This window comes from Mytilus trossulus, chromosome 12, assembly GCF_036588685.1.
Source record: "Mytilus trossulus isolate FHL-02 chromosome 12, PNRI_Mtr1.1.1.hap1, whole genome shotgun sequence".
Classification (NCBI taxonomy): Eukaryota; Metazoa; Mollusca; class Bivalvia; order Mytilida; family Mytilidae; genus Mytilus; species Mytilus trossulus.
Window position 1 is genome coordinate 25,336,555 of NC_086384.1, and position 20,548 is coordinate 25,357,102.

The 20,548-nt window shown below is 32.1% G+C and overlaps 1 protein-coding gene across 1 annotated transcript; it reads right to left on the reverse strand.

Moving 5' to 3' along the window:
• Nucleotides 1-2,378: 2,378 nt before the first annotated feature.
• Nucleotides 2,379-19,012, reverse strand: LOC134693495 (leucine-rich repeat and immunoglobulin-like domain-containing nogo receptor-interacting protein 2). Its single transcript, XM_063554329.1, has 2 exons — nucleotides 18,855-19,012; nucleotides 2,379-7,620 (listed from the first exon to the last, which is right to left on the reverse strand). Exon 2 carries the CDS (start codon nucleotides 7,593-7,595, stop codon nucleotides 5,673-5,675), a length of 1,923 nt encoding a protein of 640 aa, XP_063410399.1. The 5' UTR covers nucleotides 7,596-7,620; nucleotides 18,855-19,012; the 3' UTR covers nucleotides 2,379-5,672.
• Nucleotides 19,013-20,548: the final 1,536 nt, after the last annotated feature.

Genomic DNA, 20,548 nt, shown 5'->3' on the forward strand with positions numbered 1-20,548 from the left:
AGGATCACATAGTGATTTCCTCGCTTTAAGTACTTTTTGTACTTAAAGCGAGGAAATCACTATGTGAAAATACCTGTAGAAATATATAAATTTACCTGTAGAAATATATAAATTTAGGATGAGAAATACCATTTTTAATAAGCTTTCTACAGGTATAGCCAAATTTACTAATCAAATCTTTGTATCTATGAAAGAATTTAGTAAAAGTTTTAAGTAATTTATGGTATCGAAATCCCTGACACAACAATTTACCAGTGATGCATTGATTACGTTCGTTAAAATCTATGACATCAGAACACACACGGGCAAACCGAACGAGTTGCGATATATAAACACCGTATGATGGAGCCAAAAGCACATCGCCGTCTAAAAAAGGAAAATTAACAATAGGAAATGAAAAATCGTCTCTTTTGTCGTAAATTTTAGTGTGAAGTTTCCCGTTTGAAATTAAAATGTCTAAATCTAGAAAAGGACAACTGCTGCTGTTTATGTTAGATTTAGTTAAAGTAAGTTCGTTTGGGTAAATTTCTGAAGTATATTTAGAGAACTCTGGATTATTCAACGAAAAAATATCATCCAGATAACGGTAGGTATTTTTGAATGCATCAACCAAATGTAACAATGATGGGTCTTTACTGAGTTTAGTCATAAACTGAGATTCATAGCAATATAGAAATAAATCTGCTATTAAAGGGGCACAGTTGGTGCCCATAGGAATACCTACTACCTGACGATACACTTTATCGCCGAAACGTACATAAATGTTATCAAGCAGAAAGTTTAAAGCTTCAATCATATCCTCACATTTCCAGTAAGTGTATCTAGCATACTTTCCTTTTTCGTTACAGAAAAAGGCCTTAAACGAGTTACAGCAAATAAAATTACAATGAGATTTTTCAAAAGACCATTTTATCAAATACAAAAACTTTTTCTTTATAAGATTGTGTGGAAGTGTAGTGTACAGAGTAGAAAAATCATAACTGTCAACAGAATTGTAAGGACCATAGAGAGCATGTATTTTATCTAAAACCTCTAAAGAATTTTTAACACTCCAAAAATAATTAATACCATTATTTTCATAAGCTTTATTACAAAAGGTAATAACCAGTTCTTTGATAGTAGTAAGGGAAGTGGTTAGAAGCACTGATAGATTAGTAGTAGAACACTTACTCGAAGCGGAGATGAAACGGAATTTAAATGGTTTTTTGTGTAATTTCGGTAACCAGTACATGGTAGGGACTTTCAAATGTTCGGAAGATGCTTTAAGCTGGGCAGTGGCAGTGGTATGCTTGTTAACGATTTGACTATCTGTGGTGCGCACTGACCTGAATGTAGAGGAATTGATAATTTCGTTTTGAAGAACTTTGGTTTGGTTTGGTTTCATTCACTTCAGTGGTTATCCAAAAGAAGTCATTTGTATGGTTTCCCATAGGGTCCTATGTTAAACTAAGTCCCCTGCTGGTGGCCATCTTGGATGATGGATCGGCTACAAAGTTTCAACACTTGGTAAGCACCTTATAAGGAATAGTCATGCCATGTTTGGGTTCATTCCATTTAGTGGTTCTCTAAAAGAAGTCATTTGTATACATTTTCCATAGGGTCCTATGTTAAACTAAGCCCCCCGCTGGCGGCCATCTTGGATTATGGATCGGCTACAAAGTAAGAACACTTGGTTGGTACCTCATGAGGAACATGCATGCCATGTTTGGTTTCATTCCATTCAGTGGTTCTCCAAAAGAAGTCATTTGTATGCATTTCCCATAGGGTCCTATATATGTTAAACTAAGTCACCCGCTGGCGGCCATCTTGGATGATGGATCGGCTACAAAGTAACAACACTTGGTCAGCATCTCATAAGGAACATTCATGCCATGTTTGGTTTTATGCTATTCAGTTCTCTAGAATAAGTTCAAAATGTAAAATGTTAACGACCACGTGTTGAGAAAAGCTCATTTGGCCCTTTCCTTAAAATTATAAATGTAGTGACAGTGGGTTGTTCAATTCGTCTGAAAATTTCAAGGCTGCTAGATGTTGATCAATTGAACAATTTTACTCCATATCAGATTTGCTCTAAAAGCTTTAGTTTTTGAGATATAAGCCAAAAACTGAGTTTGACCCTTATGTTCTATTTAGCAAGGACAGCCATGTTTGTCAACAGATCAAAACTTTGGATACACTTTATAAACTAGATACCCTAATTATAAGGAACCTTCAGTCACAGTTGGCCCAGTTGTTTCAAAGGAATTTTTTTAAATAGTTTACGACGAAGACAGACACCTGACAATGTCGGACACCAAGTGATGGCATAAGCTCACATGGGGGAGGCCCTTTGGACCCCAGTGAGCTAAAAAAGAGTGGCTTTATACAGACTGTAGACATTTTGCATGGAAACTATTTTTTATTAAAGTATAATTTTAAACATATTAACAGCAAAAATACACTATTATTTTAATAAACAACTGATATGAATGAAATATATCCTATTTACATAACACAAAATTCTGTTTAAACTAGATTCAAAGCAAACTGGAATTGAACAGAGTCAACATACTCTAAACTACATACTAAGTAGTACATATAATCATTGTACAACCAGTGAACATACACAAGACATGAAGGGAAATCAAAAACATAAAAGATACAAAAGGGACATTCAAATTATTAAGTCACAAAAAAAACTGACAACCTCTTAGTAAAAAATAAAGACCAAAAGACACACAACACTTTCAAATTTCAAGCAATGATGAATTTCAATCATATCTCATCAGATCTAGAAAGTATTTGATGTAAAAGTCACTTTGTATTGGACTGGTTTCAAGTGAAATCTGGCATTATTTTAAATTGAACATGTTGAAGAAGTAAACATTTGCAAACAAATATTGGTGTAATGTAATACTTCATACATTTGTACATTGCAAACACAAAATCACACAGCATTAAAAAAATCCACACAGAGAGGACAAGATACTCTCTTCAAAACAGGAACTTTTTCTATTATATTCCCCTATTTTTAAACTTAGGACCATTTACACTTTAAATAAATGGCCTTAAGTTAAAAAAAAAAAGAGAAAAAAAAAAAGGGGGGGGGATATAATAGAAATGAGGACACAACAAAAAATCAACAAGTCTTTCTGAAAATAAATGAGCTATTTTTTCATTGGACATGTTGGATGCTTATTGAATGATCATCAACATCATTGTTAATCAATCAAATCATAAAAGCTGACACTTAACATATTTCCTATTGAATGGTAGACCACAAAATAAAATTCCATTTTTCATTTTATGACAATCATTTAATTTATCTAATATTGTTTTGGTTTTAATTGATAACCCATCATGTATTTTTTTCAGTAATTTTGGGAGCTTTTAGTAATTGATAGTCTGTCTATTCTGTCTGTTTGTGTGTTCAAAATATATCCAGATGTCAACTAGACTTTATCTGGCTTGATTTGAATGAAACGTAGACAGATGGTAAGACAATGAAGGTTCAATTTCTGTTTTCTTTTTGTAACCATGAAGGTTCAATTTCTGTTTTCTTTTTGAGGGGTAGGTTTCCTGATGGTTTCCTGATGGTTACTTGAGTTTCCCTTGCTGAGTGTTGTATCAAAACTTATACAGATTCCAGATACTGTGTATAAGAGGACCCCTGTTACTTACATGTTAATTTTATATTTGTGCAACCAAGCTAAAAATAAACAGCTGATATACTGATTCAGCAGCAAAGACAAATTTGGGTGTAAACAGTCCCTATTCATTATATCTTAACTAGTTACTCAGACTAAATATGAGTACACTTTCCATGTAAGTTCAGTAAAAAGACTAACAGAATTTCCAAATAATCAATATTTTATCTAAAAATCTAACAACACTATTTTAGATATGAGATGAAAAATAGTTCTGAATATTGTAGTATTGTTTTGTGATTGGTTAACATGTAAATTGTAACTTTTAATGATTGGTTTTGAACTACTCAAGTCTAAGCACTCTTTATATGCCAAAAAATGATGCATTTTTTATTCTATTTTAAATCATTCTTTGAAATAATATCAGCAATGAAGACACTTAGTGAGTCATTCTTTTGTTATAATATGTAGCAAACACTAAAACTGGTTAATACATAATAATTATGATATATATCATTTACAAATGATGGTTATGGTTTAAGCATATTTATATACATGATAAAAAAAATATGAAAAATAAAATAAATACAAAAAAAAACAGAAATGAATGTTATTAGAAGTACACAATATTTGCATAACTTATTATAAATAGAATTCTGTTTTCCTTCTTTAACAGTATCTATACATGTATAACATAATTTTCATCAATAGAAAACACAGTTTTTTTATAAATGTACCCTTACTACATGATATATGTACATTCCCTAGTATATACTGTTATACTAGTTTTCTTAGCCAACTTTTTAATGACAGGTTTTAGATAGTGTCCATGTTGACTTGATAAGAGCTATCAAATAAAATGTCCCCTATGCTAAATGATGAAAGTGTTTAGAAAAAAGGATATTACACTAAGTTGTACAAGATTTAATCATAAAACACAAAATGATATATGTCTTTCAAATACCTGGAATGTTTTTTTCTAATTTCACTGCAAGATTAAAATCCTCAAGTCACACATTCTGCAAGTAAGACATGTTAAAAGTGGTACTATATTACCCAAAAAAAGAAAAAAACAGTAAAACTGAAATAGTGAAAATTTTATTTTTGTGCTGGAGGGACAAGAATCTCCAAAATATTTTGCCTTTTTCCACATGTTCCATACAAAAAATTTCTGACCCAAATCAAAACCTTAGATGGAAAATATTAATGTCCTTATCAATCATGTCATGCATGTGTCAATTAAATTACAATGTTAATAATAATGTAAGGGTATGTTTATACCATCATATGCATACAACCAAAGTGTCTACTTGATTTATAAATAAGATTAAAAAACACAGCAATGATTTTTTTAGGAATGTTGAGAACACAAAACACATCAGATCTTTTTAAGCTTTGAAACTTAAATATCTTTAACATGTAAAAAAATAAATAAATTTACTCTTGACGCTGTGTCTTATTTAATTAACAGGTTCGACAAGAGACCTGACCTGACATCACATAACAGTTACAGAAACTTTGAAGAAAATAAAAATGTCAAAACACCTTAAACATATTTTTTTGTTTAAAAAAATTGAACATTATCTTTATCATGTTTATGACAATTAATATTATTTATCTATGAGAATCACTGAGTTGGTGCTGATAAACTAAAAAAGAATTAAAATGTAATCAAGAGCTTTCTTGTCAATGTAATTGTTTATACATCTAGCATGGCTGTACATTGTAATTTATTTACTTTTTTCATTTTTTTAAACATATATTATATAAAAAAAATTATAATTTCATTGACAAAATTTCTAAATAGATTATATTAAAACTTTAAAAATATGAAAAAGGGGCAAAACAGATATTAGCCCTCTCTACAAGCTCTTTCAGCTACATGTACATGTAATTACTGCTATAATATATTTTCACAATGTTACCATATTTCACCTATTTCATATACATATTCTAATAGGAAATAAAACCTTTGCAAAACAAACAGGTACAAAAAAATGTACATGTACCATGTGTTATCACATTGTTAAAAGAGGAAAATATATTTTACAAAGTTGTGGATTCAATTTTAACATCTTCTGTCTGTGTTGCCATGTGGTTATCAGTCCCAAAAGAGAGAGCTGATATAGTTTGTGTTCCCATGTCACCAGTGCCACAGAACTCCTTAATAGACCGTACACCAAACTTAACGCTCTCCACACCACTCGCTACTTTGATAGCAGCTGATCCTTTTATGTTGGATAAATACCCCGATCCTGTTTCTTTAAGTAAATTGTAGTGACCTCTGACCTTCTCCATCTTTTTCTCCAGCCTCACTTTAACTTCATCAAGAGTGTCTTTGATGTTTGGCGACTTGTTCTTGTCACTTGAATCAACACTTGGCGTTGGACATTTACGTGGGGATTCTCTTGGTGTTTGTTCAGTAGGGGAATTAAATGGCGTGTCTGGTGGTTCTGGGCAAAAGTAAAATTCATTGGATGCGCACGAATCTAGAGTTGATCGTTTGCCATCTTCCAATACATCAATTTCTTCAATGGTATATTTAATATCCTTTTCCTCCGGTACAGATTCAGCACAATTGCAACATTTGCAGCATGCGCAGCAACAACTGCATTTTTGTACGCATAAAGATATTGACCCAATGATGATTCCAGTGACCAATATTACAAAAACACCGCCAGCGCCAATCAAATAACTCATGCCTTTAGTTTCAGCAATAGCATCATGAATACCAACTTCCATCGAAAAATTAGTAGACCCAATCCCATTCAAAGTGACGCAAGTGAATTGGCCTGCAAAATAACCTCTCATCACATCAATATAAAGTGAGTCGCCATCTTTCATTTGTACAATGGATTCAAGTCCTAAACTGTATCCTATATAAGACGCAGAAGAGACAGTTGAGATATTGTAGGACTGCAGAATATTTCCCACATTTTCCTGGGCAAAATTGATCCCCCATGGTGATTTCCAATAGTTGACTGGTTGAGGAACTCCGTAACTTTTACATTGCAGTAAAACACTTTGACGGGCAAGTATGCTACTTGAATTTGTGATGAAATAAACCTCAGGTGGAGCACAAGGCATAGTTATATTTTCTAATTCAAGTAACTGGTATTTTCCATTACAAATCAAATCCTCTGGATTTCCGTATTTTGATGGATTGGCTTTAATTCTCTGGATCAATGGTTGCAGTTCACATGAACAATCAAAATTATTTTTGGAGATAATAAATTCCACAACATTGTCAGAAAATTGAGCAACTGCATCAGGAATTGTGGCCAAATCATTATGAGAAATATTCAGTGTGTGGACTGTTTCCATGCCAACTAACATTGGCATTGTTAAATGGACCAAGTCGTTGGAAGTCAGATCTAAAATTCTCAGATTTTTTAATTCCTTAAAAGCGCCAAGTGGAAGATCAGTTATTGCATTCATGCTAAGGTTCAAATATTTAAGATTTTTTAAATCATCAAATAATCTTGAATCAAAAGTGTGTAAATTATTGTGACTTAAATCCAAAGTCACTAATTCTGAAAGACTTGAAAAGGTTTCAAAATTCAAAACATCAATATAGTTATTCATAAGCTTTAAAGTTTTGAGCTTCTTATTTCCTTTGAATGCATTCTTTGGCACTTCAGAAATAACATTGCTACTCAGATCCAAATTCTCAAGCTCTGTAAATTTATCAAAGTTAATTTTCATCAACACTTCTTCAACTCTCTTTATAGAAAGTGTCTTCAGTTGATACATGTGTTTTGTATCTTTCAGTATTGAAAGACTAAAACCATTCTGACAAACAGCCTGACTTAACTGAAAATCACATGTGCATTCATATGGACATTTAATGTTGACTTCTATCATATCTGGATGCTTGGTTGATGGGATTGGAATGTAAGCACTTGAGCTTAGATGTACAAGTATAAGTAGTATAACATTTATACTCAGCAAGCTCTCCATACCAGCCATCTTTAGCACTAATATCAGCCTCAATCTGCAATTAGAAAAAAAATTATTCCATATTAACCAATTTGGTATTATATATTTTAAGTCATGTTAATACATTGTAATAGGGTTTCCTTAACTAATTAGACTCTGAATTTAATACTGTGCATTCACTCTAAGAGAATGATATTCGATTAATAACAATAGCAAAATGTTTGACCTATAATTGGTTTTAACAAATTATTCTGCCAAGATATAGAATAAAACAATAACTTTCTTTTGATCAGTAAATACATGCATGTGTATGCAGTTTATTGACTTAAGAGAAAAAAAATTTGTTGAGGAAAAAAACAGATGCTCTGCAGGGCGCAGCTTTATACGACTGCAGAGTTTGAACCCTGAACAATGGGGCAAGTATGGACACAACATCTCTGAATTTGAAATTTGAATTGTGATTAAATAGTTGACACAACGCAGGTTTCTGACACATAATGAATATGGTATGAGAACTTAAACTTAAAAACTTTAAATTGGACATTACCTAGTATGGTCCAATATCCAAATCAAAATACATGGTTACATGTACTTCAGCATATCAAAGATCCTCAAGAATTCAATTTTTGATGAAATCAAATTAAGTTCAATTTTGGACCCTTTAGACCTCAATGTGGACCAATGTGATAACTGGGCCCAAACATCAAAAATCTAAATACATATACATGGTTAGATTAAGCATATATCAAAGAACCCCATACAACTCGTCTAAACATCAACCCAACAATTTTAGATCTGTAAATTTGCTTTCGCAAATTTTTGGTTCTTCCCTCGCCGGGATTCGAACCCATACTACTGTGATATTATGACACCAAATCGCCTGCACTGCAGCCGTCCCGCTAGACCACACGACCACCTGGGCTCTCAAAAAAAGAGCTTTCGGTAGGCATGTGTTACCTTTCCACGTCAGTTTTAATCTAGCGGCGTACTACAGTACATGATATATAAGACATGAAGATGCTATTGTTACAGATCAGCTAAATTATCAAAGAACCCCATATATACAATTTTTGTTGAAATCAAACAAAGATTAATACAAATGTATTGGACCTCAATTTGGACCAACTTAAAAACTGGGCCTATAATCAAAAATCTAAATATATGTTTAGATTCAGCATATATCAAAGAACCCCAAGAATTCAATTTTTGTTATTATTTGAAGAAAAAACAAATTTGGACCACAATTATCATGATTATGTCCCCAAGACAGTTTCTTTTATTGAATTCTTATGATTTCTTTGCACTTATATCACTTTAAATTATCTGCCCTTTGCAGATGTCTTTACTAATCATTTAAGCGTAATTTCTTGGACAATGAAAATCCCACTTGTCTGTTATCTTCAGAATACAGCTCATTTACAAGACCCAAAGGAGCAATTTTTAAAGGCCTTGCGCAAATACTTAAGATCTTTGTGCAATCAGTTTCTTTGTTGAATTAATGAGATGAAACAATGAGCTTTAATAAAAAAAATTGTGCTACATTTTTAAACTGAGAAAAATCATTAAAGGCATGAATTTAAATCTCAAAACTTGAAGACTTTTAGTTTAAACATATTTTATTTGCTTAAATGTGCAAAAGGGATGAGACACTAGTTAATCAAACTTATATAGTCTTCTCACGAAGACTTTTGTGGGATTGCAATAAAAATTTATTGTAACACATTAATTTTTAAAGAAGTATACAAATCAATTAATAACATGATTTATAAAGTATCCATTACTATTTAAACATGTTAAATATTTATTAAATAAGACCCTGTTCACACTAGCATTTTTTTAATCGATTTAATTTGAATCGATCTAAATAAAACCAGTTAGCGTTTACATTATCTTCAATCATATTGATCTCAATTGGTCTAATCTGAACCACTGCGTTCACACTACTCAATCGATCTAACCTTTTTGCCCGTAAAACTGTAAACAATGTTTATAAATAGAACTGATTTATCAAATTCATGTGTTGATACACGTGTACTGATACACACACTTTGGGAAAAAAAATGGATAAAGTTATTGTTTCTCTTGAATCACAAGTTAAAATTTTGATACTGGCATTGACTGGTGTTATTGCAGTTTTCTTTTATTTTGAAAAAAACAACTGTAGCAACGAAGTTACAACACGACGCCGGAAATACTGCGGTTCCTGCAAAGAAAAAAATCAACATAAGAAAAGAAGACACAGATTTCGCAAATCTATGCTATTGCCAAGACAACATGTTTACAGTTTGTTTTAAAGGTCTTTTAACAGAGAAATATGGGCATGATGGGTTAAACAACTAACCTATGAGATAGTTTTGCCGCTATACATGTGCGGGTCAAGTAGGATAAACGGTACTGTAGTTCCATCGGAAGAAAATAGGAGTAAATTGGTTTAAATTAGAAGTAAATCAGTTTACATGTATATATATATATTTTGACATATTAACAGGTCGACAGGTTGACAATGAAAAGGTCGACAGGTTGACAATGAAAATATTAACCTGTCGACCTGTCAACCTGTTAACTATAATTTGTTTTTACATTTTTAACATTGTCACAGGTTGACAATGAAAAGGTCGACAGGTCGACAGGTTGACAATGAAAATATTAACCTGGCGACCTGTCAACCTGTTAACTATAATTAAGGTCTTTCCTTTCTTAAATGGAAAGACCTTACTGTATTTCGTTTGTTTATTATTATTAAGGTCTTTCCTTTTACTAAAGGGAAAGACCTTACTGTATTTCTTCTGATTATTATTATTATTATTATTATTATTATTATTATTATTATTATTATTATTCTTTTTGTTCCGCCAAACTTTGATGAAGTTAGCCTCCGTAACCGTAAGACGTGTCGCTTTCATGTTCACACTTTGTATCGGTGTCATGAATACCTATCCGGAACTCACCCTGTGAGTCGAAATATTTTGTCGGTTCGGAGTAATCCCTCCGAAACCCAAAAACCTTGTTATCATTCAAACTCCATAACCATAATAGGTAGAAAAAAACCAAAGGGTGGAATTTGTTCACGAACAGACCCCGGTTCTTCGTTACATTTGGATCGAAAAGATTCAACGACTCATTGGTAGGGTTATGCCCCTATCAAAATTAACCGGTGTCGGTTGGCCACCAAAACTCAGTAACCGTAAGTCGTAGACACTTAGGATCTTCACCATTCATCATCAATTCATGTGACTTTGAAAAATATCTCAAGGTCAAATGTGTATGTTGACCTTGACCTTTGACCTAACACCTTGTTATGGTATAATCTAAGCAACCTTAATACTTACAGAGGATTCAAATAGTGGAAAATGATTGGGTCATTACGGCGCAACTTTGTTACATTTTGACCAAGGAGATTTGACCTTTTTTTAAGGGGCATAAAGCCTGTTTTAGGTTTCTGAAAAGACAAATTCAGCTTTTGCTATATAACCAAAGGTCCTAGACCCATGGGGTCTTCAGCAATGACATTGGGGACTAATGACCTTGACAAAGGTCAAAAGGTCAAAGGTCAAGGTCATGTCCAATATAGCGAATTATGTGTTTTTGACCTTATTTGAAGGATTTTCAGTGTGTTTTCGAGCTTTTTAAGGTTGACTTTGACCTTTTCAATACATTCTACGTCTGTTGGAACATGTATTTTACATTAAAAAAGGAAAGACCTCTCAATTGTTCAAGAACAATTGACAGTTTAATTATTATTATTATTATTATTATTATTATTATTATTATTATTATTCTTTTTCCTCGTCCGTTTTCAAAGTCAAAAATCAAGAAAAGTACGCAACATATCCAAATGATCTTTGGTATCATGTATCAGGGGTATAATATCTATCTTGTATTAGAATAACCAAGGTTTACTGTTTACCTTATAGGAGTTATCTCCCCAATTACAAAAAACACTGTTATCACTACTCCTCATAAACTATAAGACTTAGCGGCAAATGGTTTTTTTTAAAATGTTCCTTGCCAAAAGTTACAACTTCAAATAACTTTAACCGAAGCGATCCAGTGACCTTTTATAGGAGTTATTTCCCCTTGAATATTTAAATTTTCGATATGCATAAAAATCTCATGAACCGTAAGTCATAAAGACTGCGGGTCTTCAGATTTGAGTTCATTGGACCAAAACTAGAAAATATAGGTCAAGGTCAAAGGTCAAGGTCATATTTTAGATTTTCAAAAGTTTTTCATTTCCCTGTAACTATTGAACGGTTATAGATACAGAAAAATTAAGCAGTTGAAAATGATTGGTACTTCAAGGGGCAACTTTTTTACATTATGACTATACTGATTTTACCATCATGTAAGGGACATAACTCCCATTGATGGTTTTTAAATAGCCATTTTTAGGCAAAACTCTTTAACAAAAGGTCCTTGACCCATACTGTCTTTTGCAATGACCTTGTGGAGCAATGACCTTGACGAAGGTCACAAGGTCAAAAGTCAAGGTCATCAAATTATGTGTTTTTTGGCACTATTTAAACAGTTTTGTGTGTTTGAATTCCAATCAATCAATCAATCAATCAATCAATCAATCAATCAATCAATCAATCAATCAATCAATTAATCAATCAATCAATCAATCAATCAATCAATCAATCAATCAATCAATCAATCAAAGCAAGTTTCCGTTTCATGTGTTAAATACGGGATCCAAGGTCTCTTTTTTTTCGCTTGTTTTAATTGACACTTTTTAACGTGTTTAACCAACGTGTTTAACCAACGTGTTTAACCAATATGTTTAACCAACGTGTTTAACTAACCAACCAACGTGTTTAACCAACCAACCAATCAATCAATGCATGTCACGTTTCATGTGTTTCATACGGGATCCAAGGTTTTTTTCCCGCTTGTTTTCATTGAGCCTATCCAACCAACGTGTTTAACCAACGTGTTTAACCAACGTGTTTAACAAACATGTTTAACCAACGTGTTTAACTAACCAACCAACGTGTTTAACCAACCAACCAATCAATCAATGCATGTCACGTTTCATGTGTTTCATACGGGATCCAAGGTTTTTTTTTTCGCTTGTTTTCATTGAGCCTATCCAACCAACGTGTTTAACCAACGTGTTTAACCAACATGTTTAACCAACGTGTTTAACTAACCAACCAACGTGTTTAACCAACCAACCAATCAATCAATGCATGTCACGTTTCATGTGTTTCATACGGGATCCAAGGTTTGTTTTCGCTTGTTTTAATTGAGCCTATCCAACCAACGTGTTTAACCAACGTGTTTAACCAACGTGTTTAAACAACGTGTTTAACCAACATGTTTAACCAACGTGTTTAACTAACCAACCAACCAATCAATCAATGCATGTCACGTTTCATGTGTTTCATACGGGATCCAAGGTTTTTTTTTTCCCTTGTTTTAATTGAGCCTATCCAACCAACGTGTTTAACCAACGTGTTTAACCAACATGTTTAACTAACCAACCAACGTGTTTAACCAACCAACCAATCAATCAATGCATGTCACGTTTCATGTGTTTCATACGGGATCCAAGGTTTTTTTTTCGCTTGTTTTAATTGAGCCTATCCAACCAACGTGTTTAACCAACATGTTTAACCAACGTGTTTAACTAACCAACCAACGTGTTTAACCAGCCAACCAATCAATCAATGCATGTTTCCGTTTCATGTGTTTAATACGGAATCCAAGGTTTCTTTTTTTTCGCTTGTTTCAAGAGACCCTATATCAAGTGTTGAATTAATAAACCAATCATCCAACCAACCAACCAACCAACTAATCAATAAATTAATCAATCAATATATATGATATATTTATTTATGACAGTATAATTAAAAGAAAATGGAAGGAAAGACCTATCAATTATTCAAGAAGAATTGAACTTTAATTTGTTTTTACATTTTTAACATTGTCAATCTGTCGACTTGTCAACCAGTCAACCAATTATTTGAACGATAACATTTTTAACATTGTCAACCTGTCGACTTGTCAACCTGTCGACTTGTCAACCTGTCAACCACTTATTTCAACCATAACATTTTTAAAATTGTCAACCTGGCGACTTGTCAACCTGTCAACCACTTATTTCAACGATAACATTTTCAAAGTTGTCAACCTGTCGACTTGTCAACCTGTCTTTCACTCATTAATTTTACTAGAATGAAAAATTCAAACAGTTTTACCTTTATTACCCATGAATACATACGCGTAGGAATTTACGGCAAAAAAGCCGGAACTATAGTGCCGTATATCCTACTTGAGCCATGTGCATACATTATTTTCAATTCAATTTTACTAGTTTAAATTGATCTCTGCGTTCACATCTACATGTAAAGTAAGATCTGTTTACTTTAGATCGATTCAAACTAAACTACCTCTTTTGGTGTTTTAGTTTAGACCGATTGAAGATCGATTCAATGCATTCACATTAGCCCTTACCGATCTAAAGTGAACTGGTCTAGTTTAAATCGATAAAAATGTCCTAGTGTGAAAGGGGTCTTAGAATAACAAAAAGGTTCATTTATTGACCATAAATACAGTTTAAGATTTTTTTCATTGTTTTTAAATGAGAATGTAACCAAAAAGTAATCAGGATTGTAAATAGGGTATTTTGAAAAGTAATTGATTAAATCAAATTACATGTAATCAGATTTTGGGCTGATTAATTGATAATAATGATTACTTGAAAAATTGTAATAAATTACAGCTGCTTAAAGATTAAATTTACCCCAAGTCTGGCATTCATCACTTAATTTCAATTCAAGGACTTACAATAACTTATATACATAATATATATATACATTTTACTAAAAGGCATTTAAATTTTAGTATAAACAAATAGTATTTTACTAGTACATAAAACAAGATGAAATATACTCAAACATGTTAAAGGTAACTAAGCAAGTATATTTTTCTCTTTGTATACTTCATCTTTCGATACATGATCATATCTGTACATGCTGTAAAAGAATTGCAATTGTGTCACATCCACAAAAAAAAACAAAAAAAAAACACAAGGGATCTTTTCTGTACCTTAATTTAATAAGCATTTAGCTTAGGGAAGCAAAATCAACAAGAAAAACTCGTCCAGAAAATAAAATGATGTCTTGAATGGCTATTTTAATAAGTTTTCTGTGACACCTTCCTTAGGCTTCCTATGAATCGCCTTACAAGAGTCATAATTATTTGGACTAGTAAAACTCTAGTCCAAATAATTATGACGTCTGGCAAGGCTATTTTAAATTTTTTTCTGGGACGCCTTCCTAAATAATTATGACGTCTGGCAAGGCTATTTTAAAAAGAAATTCTGGCACTCCTTCCTGTACATGTGACGTCATAATGCTGAGGTCAAAAAAGTTAAAATGGACTTGCCAGAAGTCATTATTAATTGGACTAGTAAAACTTGAGTGTAATGTATGCATATCTTGCCATCTACTAGTACTAGCATGACTAGTAGCATGTCTATGCAGGTACCAGTCTTGTATTACAACTCCAGTTTCCAGTGCATGTCAAAAAATGGAGGGAAACAAAATAGTCCTTTTTTTTCAGATTTTTTTTCTGGACTCAATTTTTCTGTTTGATTATCTGATTATCATGATTATAGGGTTATTCTGCATTGAAACATACATGACATATAGATTGAAAAAAAAATCTTGCATCTTTTTTGGGGATATCAATCCAGGAAAGTGGAGGGATATCATGTTCACTGGAAGTGATGCCACCTAGTAATAACAGCAAACAGAAAGTAAAAAAAGGATCAACTGAACTTGGCGACCACAATACTAGTATTATACTTGTATATAATTAGTGTACTAGTACATGTATTGTTAAAAAAATCAAAAAAATCAATAGGGTTTGATATTTTCACCTGTGTGTTTTATTAACAACTTGTTGGTGTTTTTTTGTTCTAATGTACATGATTTATTAATCATATGGTTATTAATACAGTAAAGGATACAATGAAAAAAAAAAACAATAAATTTTATTGGATATACACATGTATGCTGTAACAACACAAGTTTGATAGCTTTAAATAGACGTATTTACACTTGTATGTCCGCCATTACTTAAAATCACACAGGTTCCCGTAAACTTTGACATCATAATTCAAAATATTTGACGTCACAACTTAAAAGTGATTGTTGATTGATGACAAAAAGTGATTTGGAGTCAATCTAAGGTTATTCCAAGGCAAGATACAGCTAAATACCAAAAGTGTAAATACGTTTATTCCTCCCCAAAATGTGATGGAGTCAGTTAAGTTTGAACACCAGTATGGAGTTTTACACCACTCTTGCACCAATCACCCAGAAACAGGCATACACACACAAACTATGGAATCCTGCTGGGCCAAAACAAAACAGAAATTCAAGGTAATGAAAGGGGTTTCAAGTGAAGCACTCCATTCCTATCTAGATGAAAGAATGTGGCGAGACCAAGTCTAAACAGTAAATATACTGGAAAGTCCCAAAGTGGCCAAACAGTCCTTTTAAGGACTAACTAAATAGAACAAAAAGAGTCTAAAATTGTTGTGCATCAATTAAAACTCCTTGGGTTATTTCCCCTTACAACACTTGATCATGAAAAAGAACATTTATTTTCAAAATAAACTATAATTAACATTTTTGAGATACACAAATGAATAAATGTTTCTAATTTTTTATCATCATAATCATGAAATACATATTTTTCAAAATCAATACATTACTTTTGAATATTTTTGAATAAATGCAGTAATAATTACACTCTACTTAAGGTAGCAATACACAGTTAGGAGTTTAGTTTCGCATTATCAATATGGCCCCTGTGGATTTTTCAAGTAGGAAAGTTATTGTGTAATAAAATTCATTTTAGACAGCTGAGTGCTAATTTAGCCTTCAAAGATGGTTTATAAGAGTATCAAGATTATTTTTTACATGTTTTATGGGCTATTTTCTGTTAGACAATCCGTATTTTCAAAGCTAGACCAGCTATCGGCCCAGAAATTAATGTAATGTTTACAAACACTTTTTTTCTACACAAAGTTTTTGACGTAATTTTACAAAAAAAATGAGACCAAAGACATATGATTTTCATTGGATTTGCTGAATGATATATGTATACAGTGTCAGAAAAGGTATTACTTCAAGCGATTGAAACTCTATTTTTAGCCAAATTTTGGGGAAATATGTGACATCTTTTCCCCCCTTTTTGCAATATTTTAGAACAAATAAATTCAGATTGTTGCCATGGATACACCCAAAAGAAATTATATTTTACCATTTTATATACTGGATATAAAATCTATGAAAGATTCTGATTACATACATATGCAGGAAGCAAGTTAACTCGTACCAACGGAACTCGTACCATGTTAACTCGTACCAAAAAAGTTAACTCGTAACACAGGAAAGTCGTACCACTGCAAACTCGTACCATCAAAAATATATAAAATATTAAGAATATTTTTTTGTAAACTTAATAAAACTAATGTTGAATTACTTGAATTTTATACTGGATTTTATAGACAAAAATACGATTTTTTTTTTCTAAAAAGCTTTATTTTTTAAGCTGATCTTTCAAAGTCATGAAAGTAGTTATAATTCAGAAGAAAGAAAAAAAATTGCTTTAACTGTACCTTAAGTTGAATATCTATATCCAAATTAAATTAATTAATGCTGTAATCCATGATCACACATTGAATGCTTTGTTTACAATTGTTGAAAGCCATGTGCTTTTTGGCGGGAAAATTCGGGAACAGGAAAAGGTTACATTTCATTGTAACTTGCTATTTATAAAAAGTAAGAATTTCATTTTGGAAATCATTTTGACTAACTGCTAGGATTTATTCATGAAAAATTACTTTGAAATGATTAAAAATTAAATTCAATAATTATCAGTAAAAGTTTAAAAAAGTCTTTTCATAAGAGACAACAAAGCAAATCTGCCACGGTATTTTCTATCCAATTTTTTATAGACAGGGAACATTAGCTACAAATAGGTCATTGTACTTTCAAATTATATACATTTTACAGACTTGAGAGGTATTGAGTGAAAGTAAATTACATACATCATAAAACACCATTTACAATGTAAATGCATTTAAATAAGTTGGTACGAGTTAGCAGTGGTACGAGTTTGCAATGGTACGAGTTTTTGTAAAGTAGTACGAGTTGACGTTGGTACGAGTTTACAATGGTACGGGATAACTATAATTCCATATGCACATATATGACACAAACAGTAAGCTTGATATTGCAAGAAAGCAATGAAAAGGGGAGGGTAAAATCTACAAGGGCAAATTTTATTATTTTTTACTAACTCTTTATTGCTACCTAAATGTATTCATATTTTATATAAACAATACTAGGACAAGTTCAGTTGATCCGTAGAAAAAAATGTTTTGACTTCAGGGTTATGCAACTTTTAATTCTTCCTGGCATGATCTACTTTTTTTTCTCGATTAAATCTCAATTTCACATTAGTACATACATGATATGAACATGAAAATTTTTTCTATGAAGCATTTTCTTTTCTTTTTTTATCAAAGATCAGCTGTTTTGCATGTAAGCCTATGAAAAAGTCCATTACAAGACTGCAAACTGCAGACTGAAATTAACATGAATCAAAAAGTTTTTTTGTTGTTGACTGAAACATTAAATGCATATAACTTGTATTTATCTAGCCCTAGTCATAGCTTTATATCTTCACCAGCGTGTCTGTATTCAGTGTAGATTTTGTAATGTCAACACGGCCATATTTGTCCTTTTGCGTTTTGTGTCGTGAACCTTCTTCTTCTTCTTTTAGTTTCCGCACTCCATCATAATATTGATGATTATGTGCCGTGCATGCGTGGGTAAAATTTACAATTTTATATTTACATCAACAACAAAAATTTAATAAAGAAATAATAACTTGTTTTTGGTTTTCACTGTACATATAAGATAAAACTATTTACAAGGTGTTACATTACATGGTGTAGTATTGGTTGAGAACAGATATAGGAATCTGTTCTCTGAATGTTTCAACTGTGGTGCATTGGACAGCAGTAACTGGTAAAAGGTTCCATTGGACGATTGTCCTAGGATAGAATGAAAATTTATATGAGTCTTTTTTTGCCTGTATGTGCCTGAATGAGTTACTATGAGTGTATTGTCTTGTTCGATTGTCTGATGGTATTAACAAGTTCGTAGGGTATATTGCTACTTGGTGGTGTATAATTTTGAAGAAAAATAGGACGGAAGGTGAGTTCTTTAAAAAGTCATAAACTTGTGACAATAATTTCTGTACCTATAGCAAGCTTCTATTTAATGCATCATTTAATTAGTTTGATTCTCCAATTCCTTCATTCAGGTGTAATGTTGTCTCTATTTTACTTCGTATAAGGAAATCTTCAGGAATTTTCGTCTTTGTTTTGGCTCGTGTAAGAAAACATCACTTCCGGATGGACAAATCTGGTCTAGAAATGACCAGATTCCGGAAATATATAGTCTCTTCGCTATTATTTTAGGGACATTTTAGGTTCGAAAGAATAGCTTTTGTCATATTTAGAAACATTGTGTATGACATTAAGGTTATGTATACATGATTATTTCTATGATGAGTCACGAAGAACCTGTATACTTTAATTCTTAACGGTAGGAATAGGATATGCATAGTACAGGAGAAAATGATTAGCTATGTTTACATAACTATAGCTATACAGATCTATACATATTTGGACTATTGCCCACTTAAATTGAAAAAAACAATTCCAAGTATTTGTTTCTCGTGTAAGTAACATGTAATTTAGTTGGTTTTGGGTAGTAAAATGAAATTTGCACTATATAAATTTGATGCACCAAAAGTGTTTTTTTCTGATTAATCCGCCATGAGACGGACAGAGTCAAGTTCACCGGCGGCTATAAACGCTGGCTCAAACATAAAAAAGATTAAGCCAAAAGTGTTTTATACTGAAATATTTGAAGATTTATGTATAAATTACGACATAGGTACATGTGTATGGTCGCCTTTCATTAAGTCACAAGTTAAGAAAATTCAGAAAAAAATCAAGAAAATAATAGAATTTCGACAAATCATTTGCCGAAAGCAAATTGTTCACTAGTAGCAGACATTATATGTCTCTGCTAGTAGGGAGAACTATTTTCTTAACACCGATCAAAAACGTGAAAAAAAGAACAAAACATACCGAAATTTGTTCCTCACATTGTTATCCCTTGAAGAAAACATTATTTTCTCTGTATACCAATCTGTTCTATTAGCTCCTATTATCCTCTTAAATTTGTGTTATGCTCTATGAATTATTTTGAATACCTCAGTCTATGCTAGACCTGTTTGTAAATAAAAAAAAAGTGCAATTTTATGATGGGGGCGGGGCACAGGTCATGAAGTTGTCATTTATTAACGTTAGTTAGATCTAGTTAGTTCAATTCATTGCAAATTTATTCTGTATCATATGAATTAACTTTTGACTCAGTGAAATTGCTTATTGTCCAGTTGCAAGTGTTTCATACTCATTTTGAGCGAACATACAAATAATTCTAGAGTGGAATAAATCGTTTACAATGTAACTTATTTTGTATTAATAAACTCTGACCGATGATGCCTTTTATGAAAAATCTAATATTGCACGGTGGGCTTTAACTTAGCATAATTGACATTATCATTAACTAGTGTTTGTCAAACTGCTATGTATGTCAAATGAATTTTTTCTGAGGAAACGCTTCGTTCAAGTTTTTTGAATTTTTTTGATTTTTGTCAAAGGGTCGAAGTAAATAAAGGCACACGATCACGTTTTTTATTGAAAACCCACCATATATATAAGCATAAAGCATAAAAAAAATTACACAGGTAAGATGTTTGACTGTATATGTGTAACCGACTTTAAATAAATCTTGTATGCTTTACGCTTTATATAATACATGAAAGTATAACCTATTAACATAGACACAGAACGCTGACGAATTAAGGAAAACACTGAATTA

What these genes read in the sequence shown, in the direction of transcription:
- LOC134693495 (XM_063554329.1), bottom strand. Translation starts at nt 7,595, where the DNA reads ATGGCTGGTATGGAGAGCTTGCTGAGTATAAATGTTATACTACTTATA.